Source organism: Plasmodium fragile (genome assembly GCF_000956335.1).
Source record: "Plasmodium fragile strain nilgiri unplaced genomic scaffold supercont1.78, whole genome shotgun sequence".
Lineage (NCBI taxonomy): Eukaryota > Apicomplexa > Aconoidasida > Haemosporida > Plasmodiidae > Plasmodium > Plasmodium fragile.
In genome coordinates, this window is record NW_012192658.1 from 1 (window position 1) to 13,698 (window position 13,698).

General features: G+C 30.0%; 3 protein-coding genes across 3 annotated transcripts; all 3 read left to right on the forward strand.

The window, feature by feature from the left end:
* Positions 1-1,297: 1,297 nt before the first annotated feature.
* AK88_04828 (uncharacterized protein) lies at positions 1,298-3,793 on the forward strand (the record flags this gene model as incomplete). The annotated part of the gene is made up of 1 exon (XM_012482432.1): positions 1,298-3,793. The coding sequence occupies one exon, from the start codon at positions 1,298-1,300 to the stop codon at positions 3,791-3,793; it is 2,496 nt and encodes an 831-aa protein (XP_012337855.1).
* Positions 3,794-4,917: 1,124 nt separating this feature from the next.
* Positions 4,918-5,677, forward strand: AK88_04829 (uncharacterized protein; the record flags this gene model as incomplete). The annotated part of the gene is made up of 2 exons (XM_012482433.1): positions 4,918-5,344; positions 5,529-5,677. The coding sequence occupies 2 exons, from the start codon at positions 4,918-4,920 to the stop codon at positions 5,675-5,677; spliced, it is 576 nt and encodes a 191-aa protein (XP_012337856.1).
* A 2,219-nt stretch (positions 5,678-7,896) lies between these two features.
* On the forward strand, positions 7,897-9,294 carry AK88_04830 (uncharacterized protein; the record flags this gene model as incomplete). The annotated part of the gene is made up of 1 exon (XM_012482434.1): positions 7,897-9,294. The coding sequence occupies one exon, from the start codon at positions 7,897-7,899 to the stop codon at positions 9,292-9,294; it is 1,398 nt and encodes a 465-aa protein (XP_012337857.1).
* Between the last annotated feature and the right edge of the window lie 4,404 nt (positions 9,295-13,698).

A 13,698-nucleotide genomic window follows, 5' to 3' on the forward strand; every position in this document is an offset into this window, starting at 1 on the left:
AAAAAAAAAAAAAAAAAAAAGCTTTCTCCTCCATTTCGCATTAAACTTAATTGCAACGTATGACAAAGGAACGAATTTTTTTGAGTTTCTCATTTTTCAGCCAGGGCGTAGTGGCATACACAACACCAGTGTATCACCATCCGTGCTGCAATTGGGGGGTATTAAAACCCTACTAAGTTGAAAGGGCATATCCTGGTTATTTGGCCAGGAAAAAAAAAACAACACTGCTCAGACCCCTGCCCATGTGCACAGTGTTTATAACCCATGCACACAATACTCTGCAAGTGATCACCTTTGGTAAAATTTGTTTCTCCACTTGGACTCCATTTCTCTTACGCCAACTCTTTTAACCTGTCGTTTCGGCGATTTAGAAAAATTGGCTTTTTGCCAGATCGTTTCACTCGCCACTTCACACACATAAATCGATCCGCAGCCTGACCCCACTCCGAAGAAGCGGGAACAACTTTCCCCCTGTTGTGAATTATCACCAGTGTGTACACCTATCCCACACTGTTCGTATTTACGGGGTGCACTATTATGTCCATCTCTACACAGAACCAACAATTCATGCCAAACACGGCATGCTCTCCCCCGTGGCAAAAATGTTAGAAGTCTCACGTTGTACATGGTCATCGGAACTCCGTCCAATGTGTATAGGGAGAGAAATGGGGAAACAAATTTTAAGGTCTCCTTTATTTTTTATTTTATTATGTATATTTTTTTTCCCCCCCGCTCTTCTAACACTTAAGGGGGCGCTACAGTACTTGTAACACTGAACGGGGTCTCTTCTTTCCGCCCCCGGCACCCGTTGAAACGTCACGCGAAACTAATATATAAAAAGAGGGGATTATTATATAACAAAATCGGATCGCAATCCAGGCTGGAATAAGATGTGCCCAATTTCCGTTTCTTTTCCTTTTCGCCCCCGAAGGGAACCCCCCCAAAAAAAAGCGCGTATAGTGCCCCCATGTGCGCATGCCGAAGAGAGGCATTTTCATTTAGCGCGCAAAGAGAAAAATATACACGCCACAAAGGGGATATAGCACCAAAGAGCGCGATAAGAATATTTATTGGGCGAAAAGGGGTAAAACAACACCCCTCCACACCAAGCGGTTCCCCAGGCGTATCTCGCCCCCATGTGAACGTCCGCTTTAAGGCTGAACCCATTCGTAAAATACAACAAGTATAGGAGAACAAAAAGAGGAACGTCTTTTCCTCTTCAAGTGAAAGTATTCGTAAACACCCCACACATGTGTGTTTACCCTCCCCCCCCCCCCAGATCACCTAAAGCAACAAAATGAGCAACAAAAAGTGGGGGAAAAACCTCCTCTACGATGATTACGAGGACGACTTAGTGGACTACGACAATTACGATGAGGAACATTACTCCGAGTTTGAGTGTCAAGAAGTAACGGACATCCCCAAAGGGAAGGCACCTGGGAAGAAGTCAAATCAGAAGGGGCAACCCGCAAAGGGGAAGAAGCCAAACCAGCAGGGCGAACCGGCCAAAGTGAAAAAGCCAAGCCAGCAGGGCGAGGCCACCCAAACGGAGAACCAAGATGACACCCCTTCGAACGCCCTACAGAATGAGATGCAAGCGGACAGTCAAGGCAGCAGATGCATCATGCTCAGCACGCTGAACATCCTGGTGTTGGGCCACATCGATGCAGGCAAGTCCACCCTCCTAGGGGCACTGTTATACAACTTAAACTACGTAAGCGAGCAAACAGTGAAAAAATATGAACACGTGAGGGAAAGTTCCAAGTATACCTTCATATTAGACGAGGAGGATGATGAAAGGGAGAGAAACATAACTCTTTTTAACAAAAAAAAAGAATTCTATATATATTACACCAAGGGGGAATTAGAACAAGCCTACAATCGTGTGGTGAGCACTCAAGGGGGAACAAAAAAAGGGGACAGGACATACAGAAACAGCCAAGAAGGCATGGACGGGAACAACGTCCTGCATTGTCCACACACGGACAAAACCATATTCACCGAATTTTACAAAAACAAAACCATACACGATGATGTGCTCTTTTTAAGGAAAGTAAATATCTTTGACACCCCGGGACATAATGAACTGGTGACAAATTTACACACGTGGAGTTTTTTTGCAGACTCTGCCATCCTAGTTGTAGATGCAAATAATATTTACAACAAAAAAAATGATGAGACGTATAGAAACGTTTCTATATTAGAAGCAGTAGGAATTTCTAACGTCATTGTAGCGGTAAACAAGTTAGACCTGTTCGATTATGATTCAGAAGTGTTCGAAGATATATGTAAAAGGATAAAATCTTTTTTTCAGTGTGCCAAAAGGGATAGTATTTACAATTTTGTTCTTAGTAATAACTTCTACGTGAAGAGTGGACACTCGCAAAAAAGCCGTTCTGCTTCTACACAGAATCATGCACCATTTGAACCCAATTTAACATTCATTCCCCTTTCTGCATACAAAAATTTGAACGTGGTTAAATTTGAACAAGACAAAAGACCATTACTGAATAGCACCTTTAGCTTATACGATGAAATTAAGTACATGAATTTAAAAAAAGATTTATTTCGGCTAAAAGTGTGTGCGGAATTTCTTAGCGATAAAAAGACAGCTCTAACTACTTACTACAATTTTGTCACTAACAATAACGTATTTTTGAATAATATTTTTTACAATTTTTGTCAACATGGGAAAGGAGACATAAGAAATTCGATGAAGAAATCCTCAAATGAACAAGACACATTTGTGGGGGTTGTACAAGACTTAACAGAATCAAATAATATGATCAATGCGAATATTAAAGTATTGCATGGGTTCCTAAAAAGTAAAAATAATTATATCTTATTGCCGGCTGGGGAAAAAATTACGGTGAAGAAAATTGAACAGGACGCCGCTTTGTGTAAATACGTCAACATTGATGACCTTTGTGACTACCTAGCCAATGCGAAGAATCTTCCTTTCATAAGGAAGGTGTTAGAAGAACAAGAACAGGTGCCCAAAAAAAGTGGTGACCCTGCTGGGGGAAATTGTAGTGATAATAGTGATACCCTTTGCAGTGCCCACAAGGGACAAAACGCATTCGAATCTTTTATAAACATTTTACCCCAAATAATTGCATCGTGCCCGATCAACAAAAATGCACATATAACAAACGACATCGTAGAAAACGTCTTCTTCAAAGTCGATGATAACAAAATGAAGAATGGATCAGTTTTGGTAAACAGCGTACCAACCAATTCGGAAATAAAAAATACACCCTATGGGGCAATAAACACCACCTTTGCATGTAACAAGGTGAAAGTATTAATAAAAGTGAATCAAGTTAAAATACCATTCATCATAGGACGAGTGTATCTTTTGTATTCCCTAAACTTTTCGCATAGCGTAACCATTCAAAATATTCTCTATGTGTATAAAAAAAAAGGCAGTTCCTTCAGTTATGACGGAGCAGGGGGGGAGGGTAAAGTACACGTCGAATGTAACGCAAATGATGTAGCACAAATTACTGATTTAAAAAATTATGTAAAAAATGTGAACGTGCTTTACGAAAAGGTGAATAATAAAAAATGCTTACGCAGCGATGATATTGGCGTCATTGAGCTCCTCGTTAATGATAACTCATTTATGTGCACGCAGTACTTCAGGCCAGAATTAAACTACTACATCTCGCACGACAATCCCTTTTTCAGCGTCTACGACCTCCTTGCATGCAGCATCTCGCCCCTCTCTCGCTTTATTCTCTCTGAGGAAAACAAAATTGTTGCCAGTGGTTTTGTCATAGGCCAGGCGTGAGCATGTGTGCACATGTAACACATATACACACGCGTGTGCGCCCGTCGGCGTGAACTCACACAAACGCAACTGTACCACGTTCACAGAAGCCCCCCATTCTCTTGTCCCCTCCGCTGCCCCTCCTGCTGTCGCAAGAATGCATCTGCGATGTTACACAAGTGGACAAATTTTAAAATTAAGTCAATTGAGAGTAAATATAAAAACAAAGGAGAAAACAGATGCGCCGTTGCAAAGATACGCTGCGCACAGCAAATGAAAGCTTCCAAAGGGTTCGAGAGAAACCCATAAGAGCGCGCAATTCTTTCTCCCTTACATGTGTGTCGCTTGGAAAACACTGCACAAACAGCCAAACATGCGAATTTAAAAAAAAAAAAAAAAATATACAACTTTGTTTATTTTTTCAAAACTACGATATGTGAGGACAAAAAAAAAGGCATACACAAAAGCGCAAATTAAATTATCCCCCCTTTTTATTTACCGTGTGAACGGTATACGTAGTTTTTATCAGTAATTTTTGTTCATCCCCTCCACACCCATGCAAACATTTGCTGTGCTGGTGCCCATACATATGCTTATATGTGCATAGGCCGAATGGGCTTTTTCTGCACCTTTTGAAAACGTTTAAGCAGTACCTTTCTACTTGTGCAACTTTCCTTTTTCAGTTCGTACAACCTGGCTTTAATCAGCTTCGCCCATTCGGATGGCGGAAGATCAATTTGACTGGGTTCGTAGGGAAACATCGCGGCCCGTTTGACGCGAACGTGTATGTATATATTTATAAGCCTGACGTATGAATATATTTACGTGAGAGCAAAAATCAAGTGCCAAAAAATGAACACCTGTTTAAACATGTGCACATATGTACATTCCTATTTGTACATGCGAAAAGCTCTCCTGCTTTGTGACGCATTGCCCAGCAAATCACATCAACTGTGACATTTAAAATAAGCATTTTAAGAATCACACCGCTGGAAAAACAGCCAATTATTTAAAAGGCAGCAATTTAGCGTGTTTAAAATTGAGTAAGAAAAAGAAAAAAAAAAAAAAATGCTTCCGTTCACGTATTCTGAGAGATATTTTTACACACACGCATAAAAGTACCCCTCTATTGTGTCCAACCGAAAATGATGCATTTCAAAAACATATCACCGTGTAGACGATTATGTCTGAAAAGCAAAATAACTGTTAACATTTGCAGTAAAATGAATGTGCATTTCTTAAATTATGTTAACTCTTTAAATAAATGTCTTGCAACGAAAACGGCGAATCGCATACTTTTTTCGACATCAAAAAATGCGGATTACGTGAATTACGTAAAGGAAATAAATAATTTCATTGACGCATTTCAAAAAAATTCTGACGACTCTTCATCCAGTGGGGAAAATATCCTTTCCATATTGCAAAAAATTAAGAATGAAAAAAAATATGAACAAAATGAAGATCTCATGGAAATTATAAGTAGCATAAAACTGCTCATAGAGAAAAGGGTTCGCCCAGTTATCGTGAATGATGGAGGAGATATCAAATTCATTTGTTTCGATGTAGATCATGGTACAGCCACGACACCCCCAAGTGTGCCCATGCGCTGAAGGAGCAAAGGGACACAAATGTGTATATGTATATGTGCATCGCTCGCCTACCCCCTGACCTACTAAATTAGTAGACGTACACTTTATTCATCTTACGTATTTACATGTGCGCACTTTTATTCCTCAAAAATGTTCCATCCCTGCAGGCATAGTTTACGTACAACTCGAGGGCGCATGTGTCACATGTTCGCAAAGTGAAATAACGCTGCAGTACATGATTAAAAATATGCTCACATACTACATATCCGAAATTAAGGAAATTAAAAATGTGTCCAAAAATGGAATTATTCTTTAATGTGCGCAACAAAAACAACCACATAAGGACAGATAGGACCATTTTTGTTTCACGAAAGACTGAATCTTTCGAAAAAAGGATGGAAGTTTAAAATAGAGCTTGACTGCAAAGATTCCTCACGAAACAGCACAAGGCACATGTTTTTTTTTAAGTGAAGATGCATACAGTATTACCACTTTAAGTAGTCTTCAAATGTAAAAAGAACGTTCAGTTAAAATACCGCCATGGATGGTGAAGGACACCTATGTCCCTTGAACGAAAACTATCACATTCGAATAAGAAAAAGCGAAAGAAATAAATGTAACCGTCATTTTTTTTTGTCTCACTGGTGAATGAATCCCATATTTATATCTCAAAATATAAGTCCAATGGAATGTGCACACCTTTTTAAACCAAATCAAAAGTCATGATGATTGAACATCAAGTGTATTGGGAAAAAAGCGCGTAAGTTTATTTTTCCTTTTGTTTTTTTAAGCATTTTCGAAAAATGCGACATCTTTTATGTATGTGCCAAAAAATGAAGTGAATTTTTTTGTAGACAACAGTGTACGAACGTAGCCATGTCTATAGCGGGTATTATCATTTATTAAACATGTTTGGCATAATTGGCATAAGAAATTTTTTTCCTTTCCCCCCATGTGTTTGTAAATTAATTTGTTACTTCTTTTATTTTTTTTTTTAATCCCTACACATAACGTTTTTCTTAATGAAGCAAAAACGTAAGCTTATTTTCGTTAATGTAAAAAATTATGAACAGTTCATATATTTTTTTTTTTTTTAACTCATTCCTGCACACACCACGAGAAGTGACTAAACTAGAAATTTTAATTAAATGAAAAAACGCTAAATTTTTAAACATATTTGTTATGTATATATAAACCACAGAATTAGTGTACAACAAAATGGCGCGTAAAACGTCCTTGGAGGGGGAATTTTCACATACACAGCCCTGTTGCACTTACCCCATGTACATTTTCACGTCTTTTTCCATTTCTGTCATATTATTTAAAAATTGGGAAATATCACCAACTTTTATGAAAAATTTTCCCCTTTCTAAAAATTTTATTCGTAAAACATGGATGAAAATGCATAGAACGCTTCGGTACACATGTACACGACAAAACTCCGCTTTAATGCAACAAAGGGGATAAAGTTCGAAACAAGAAATAGTTCATTTTTACAAAACATTATTTCCTTCTTTTTTCCCTTAAAAATGCGAAAAAAAAATTACCTACAAAATACATGTGCACGTATATTCCCCTTTTCAACCATTACACGTTTTCATTTTTGGTGAAGGAAAAAAAAAAAAAAAAAAAATCAACGTATCATACCAAATTCACAAATACACTGCAAACGTTCTTTTGGGACTGTCTTAAAAACACACATTTTGCATTTCAAAAAAGGAATGTCAGAATAGTTCTCTCATTCCACAAAATAAGGAACAATGGTGAAAATGTGTAAAAGTACGTTTGCATAGTGTTTATTTTTTCATTTATTTCTGTTGTTGTAAAAGTGCAAATTTGTTAAGCTTTTGATTATCCATTTAATGAGTAACTGCAACAAATATTTGCTAGAAACTTAGATAATTTGTCTTTTTAATTGACATTATGGCTAACACAGCACTACACAGAGTAAATATTTGTACTTATTCTTATGAGCACTCCCTTCCACATTTCCAAAAGGTGAGCTCACAATTTCAATGATGAACCATCCTTTTGTGCTTAAATAGCCACAAAAGGTGATTTAAAACTATAATTTTTTTTTTTTGTTCCACTGCGGTGTATTCTGCAAGTATAAAAAGGCCGGCTAAACAAGAGATATGCATGTTGTTATGTTACCCCCCCTATATACATACACTCTGTCACCGAGGAGGCACTTGTGATGTTATGCGTCTACATGTAAATCATGTAAACTGCTTCGATAATTTAATCACACCTGCATTTCTACAATTGGGATTAAAGAATAAACATGTATGTGAATTAAATTTTTACCAAATAACGAAACGTTCAAGGGCGCACATGTTGCCTCATTGTTGTCTTCTTTTTAATTAGTACAAGTTATGTCCAAAAGGGCTTTGACATTTCCATTTGAAGCTTTATAGATGTACACTTTGATACATACGAAAAAGGGAAACCTATTTTTCTACACGCTTTATGCTAATTCAAGATTGCTCCATCGCACCCATATCTACAATTGTGTGTATTTTTTCTATCAATACAATGAACGGGAATGACAAAAGTATAACTAGGGAAATTTTGCTAAATGAAAAAAAGAATGTAGACTCAACAACAGAATCCGCAAAACTTGAATATGATGCAAATAACCAATCAGATTTCAGCTCAGAATTCGAATTTAATTTCAAGAAGCACATTACGGACAGTTTCGAAGTTAAAAACAAAGGATTGTTTAAGCTTTCCCTAGGAAACAAAGTAAATTCTAAATCCAATTTTGCTAATCATAGTGAACGTGTAGCAGACAGTGGAAGCAGCAAAAAACACCCAGGAACAAATCGCAAGAATAATGAATTGACTAAACCTAAACAGTTAGCTCAAACTAAAAGGGGAAGTCTCCTTGAAAACAAAGATGAAGTAATAACTAATCTGAAAAAACACATAATTGTGATAACCAACGAATTTGAAAAAAAATTAAGTAACATAGAAAATGCTGAGAAAGACAACTTTCAACTGGAACAAATATATAAAAATAAGTATTACTTAGATATGAAAAGAGAAAAAAGTAAGGCAATAGAAATTTACGCCAAAAATGAAGAATTACTAAAGAAAATTGATTATTATAATGAATTTTTTCAAGAATTAAAAAAAAAAATTCGCTGTCTTCGGAGGGATACTCTCACTCTTGTAGAACACTTTGGGACTACCGCAAATATAAATTTCTTTTTTAAGAATGTGAACGATATATTATCCCTCATGCAATCCGTAGAACAGAAATGTTTCCAAAAGAATACGCATAAAGTGAAAGAAAAAAGTGAAAAGCTAAAAGTTGATAATTTGGAGCATGTAAAAAATGAAAACAGAAACAAAAAAAAAAAATCCCCCATGAAAAATACGCTTAGAATAGCAACCCCGTCTTATGGAAATCACAAAATCGCTGCAAGTTACATACCTGAAATACAAGAAAAAACACAAAACCTATGCTTTAATAAAGAAATATATTTGTTGAATGATTCATTTTTAAAACATTATGAAAGGACAAACAATCTAAATGATAATGTAAATAGCCCTAGAAGAAACAAAAATACATTTGGACATAAGAACAAATTAAGAAAAAGTAATGTAAAATTAGGGAGTACACGAACTGAGAATAATATAGATTCTAAAAAAAGACGCAAAGTTACAAATTTCACCATACGAATGAAAAACGTTTCTCCTGAGAATTCGGATGACATTCTACATTTGTTGAGAAAAACAAGAAAAATTAACTATTTATTAAGAAATTATTTAAAGACAGAATATGATAAAACCATGAATTATCCAAAAGAAAATATAAACAGTGATAGGAATGACGATGAACCATTTAAATTGGGCAAGACTAAAGAATGCATATTACGCAGTGACAATAATAGAGGTTCTACATGGAAAAGGGAACACATTGCTTAATCTATGGGTACAGGTGGGAAAAGTTAAAACATTATCATGAAATAGAAAAAGAAAAAAGAATTCACACATTTACGTAGCAAAAATTGAAAATAAGAATATAAGAACACAAAAAATCATTGTTAATTTTTAGGATTCAATAAAGAGATAACTTATCCTTACACGTAATCATTAATATTGTTATGTGTAACTACATTGTCATAAAAATAGATCAACAGTAAATTATTCTAAATGTATTGATATTTCTAAAATGCAAAAGTTTCAACTAATGTGTTTTCAAGAGGTACAAATTTATGCATTTTTAATAGAATTATGTGAGACATGAGAACGTTATTTTTCTCTCTCCACATAAATATAACGGGCTCTTACAGAATGCGAAAATGAAGATGTTGTGCATTATAAAGATCCAGTTTTATATATTAGGATATGTACACTTCCTTTTCTATTATTTAGTGATTCATACATGGGTAACGTGTAACAAAGTACATTTCAATTCATTAATTAAAAATGTATAGTGAACGTTTGTATGTCTGCATAAATATTCTTTACGTTTTGTTATTGTTGTTATTTTAAAATTGTGTAATTAAACTTTTAAGAATCAAAGAAAAGAACAAAATGAATACTATTATTAAACATTATAGTCGTTACATTTTTGATATACGATTGTAGCCACGAGTCTGGCTTAAAACCTAGGTTCTTAATAACGAAATAACCCTTTTTTGTTTTGTCTATTAACTTAAATGTGTTAGTAAAAACTAGCTTAAGTTATTGTTTTACGCACACTTCTTCAGTATGAAAAAATACTCCTATTTCCTGTGGACATTTTTCCACAATAAGTATTTGCAATAAAAAAATGCGTCTTTTTTAAGACTGCACTACCTCAGAATTCGTCAATGGAAATAGCTAATTTTCATGTCATTGCACAAAGAAATTAAAAATTAGCACTGTGTTTTATTTACAAAATACAAAGATACATTATCAAAATAAGTATTGAATTTGCAAAGGTGTAATAGAAACCTTTGTTTTCGTAATTAGAATTGAATAAAATGTATAAATGCATTAGTTTAACAAAATAAAAAAAAAAAAAAAAGGAAGAACTATATAAAATACACACAGAAAAATGCGTCCATAAATATAATTTGTGCAGCATGTAAAAATTAATTCTGGGTAATTAATATATATTATAAATTAAAATAATATAAAACAAATATTAAAATAGGCTATAATAATTAAAAGAAAACAATATATTAATTAAAATAAAAATAGTTTTTAAATAATTATATAACTATTAAAATATTATATATATAATTAATTGACAATATTTAAATATATGATTAATACAAATTAATTTAATTAATTAAATATAAATTATAATTTAATAAAATGGAAAATTGTTTTATTAATTAAAATTATAATATGTATATTATTATTTTGAAATATACATTATAAAAAAAACAATTATCTTAAATTTTAATTATAAATAAAATAACAATAAATTAATTAATAATAATTAAATATAACATAAAATTATATTTTAAAATTAAATTAATAATTAATTAAATGATAATAAGACATTTTATTAAATTGAAGTTGTGTTTTATAATTTTATTTTTAAAAAGATAATTTAATCATATAAAATTAATTTAAAGACATATATATATTAGTAATTAATATAATTAAAAAAGAAAATGAATAAAAAAAATGTATTCATAATTAATAATATTAAGGAATTAATAATATAATTAAATAAAACAATATATTAATTCATATAAATTAATATATTTTAAATAAGTTAAATAATATAATAAATTAATAATTAAATATGATAAATAAAATTAAAATTTATTATTTAAATGTAAATATACTAATTAATATAATATATATATTAATTATATATAATAAATAAAACAATTAAATATAATTAATTAAAATAAATATAGTACATATTAAATAATTCATTTAATACATATAATGTATTAAATAAAATTAATATAATTTAATTTAATTATTAAGACATAAAATATAATACTATATGTGATTTAATATAAATAAATAAAATTGATATAATTAATTAAACGAAAAAAATATATAATTAATACTTAAAATAATATTGAATAAATACCTTAATTAAATAAATAAAAATAAATAATAAATTAATTAAAAAACAAATTAATAATGTAATAAAAATAAATAAATAAATTTAATAATAAATTTAATTTAAATATAATTAATATATACTTGAAATTAAAAAATATTTTTAATTATATATTAATCAATATTCTTGTATATATAAGTAATTTTATAATTTTTTATTATTTTAATGTATAATATAATATTAATTTAGTATTTATATGGTATTTATTTAATATAATAAATATGTTTTTTTTTAAACAATTAAAATAATATAGTATATAATTAATTAAAAATAAATAATAATAGTAAGAATTAAAAAATTAAAATAAGCATTTAATTAAAGGAATTAATAATAAAAATAATTAATTAATTAACAAAATAAATAAATATATATGTTATTGTAAATAACATTATAATCATTTTAATTATATAATAGAAGTAATTAATTGTTATTTATATTAACAAATAAATTAAGATATTATTTTATTCATAATAAAATTACTAAAATTATATATATTTAATATATTTATTTAATTCAATTATTATTTATTAGTCTATGTGTTTTAATTAATTTTTTAGTAAAGTATTTATATTTAACTATATATTTTTTAATATATATCATTACATTATTTTTAATTATAATATAATATAATATTTATTTTAATTTTATTTATTTTTATTTAATTATTTAATTAAATAATATTTATCATATATTACATTTCTAAATTAATTTTTAAAAATTATATTATTTATTTAAGCAATATATATTTATTTAATAATTTATATTATTTTAATTAATTTTAATCCTTTCTTATTTTTAATTATTTATATTTTTCTTAATTTTTATTATATAATTATAAATAATTATTATTTATATTTTGTATTTAAATATATTCTTTATTAATTTTTATTTATAATTGTTTAATTTTATATAAATTTATACTGTTTTATTTCTTTAATTCTTAAAATTACTATATATAGTTTTTATGCATTTATATTCAATTATATTAATATTTATTTAAATGAATTATATATATATATATATTTATTTATTTATTCCTGTGTCATATTAAAATAATTATTTCGTACTCCATTTTATATATGTTAAATATGAAATTTTATGATTAATAGTGTATTTTATTATTATTATTTTTTATGTTTGTTAATACTGACATAAATGTGATAAGGAATATATTTTGTACTTTAATTATAATTACATATATCCTATGATAACATCTAATCCTTTATAATATAGAATTGTTGTATAAACTTACATTAAAAACATGAACTATTATTAAATATATCGTCCTTTGCAACATGTAATTTATGACAAACGGTATATACAATTCGAAGTTCTTTCTTCATTTATGAACCATGTTTAGTTTATACTTCCATTAGAGATTTACCTGCAAACGGTTTTCTTAACCTTTACTAATTTTTTACATTTTTAAACTTCTCATTGTACATCATAAAAATATGTAGGAATTAATTATAATGTATTTCATACTCTTACACACAATAGTATATATAACCCAATCTTTATATAAGACTATGTATTCCTTAATAATATGTCTTATTAGACCTAGACAAGCTTTAAAGGAAATTATACTACTACGTTTTTGGGAATGTAAATAAAATATGAAGTTAATCCTTTCGGCACTGTAAAAAGTATAAAATGGAAGATAAGTATTGTGCATATGTTCAATATAGCAAGTTGTATATGACACACCTTATAAGAATATATAATATTATTTATGAAAACTCTTTTCGAGCGAAAACAAAACACCTGTAAGTATATGGTCATCTTTCTAAATTTATTATTAGAATCGCGAAATATATCCACTTTTTTTGCCAAAAACGGAGTTTTTTTTTAATGGGATATACTTTCACAAATGACTTAGTATAAGAACATACCAGAGGTGTATGCATAGAACTATGTTTGTGAACGAAAACTTCGAATTTTTTCTATCACAGAAAAAATAATTTATGAATTTATATAGACCCCCCAATTTTTTCTTCTAAATTCATATTTTTATTTATGTATCATAACCTAAATTGCGTATAATTTTATATTTTAGATAAAGTTAATCTTCAGGTAAAACGATTCACACTTTGTGCAACTTAACAGCGCAAATCTCATCATGTCCTAGACAATTTATTTTATACTTGTATTATAAAATTTATTAATAATGGCGATGATCACAAATGTAATTAAAAATGAATTATGAAAAGAACTCTTTTTAAAAATATACATTTATAATTTTTTAAATATCT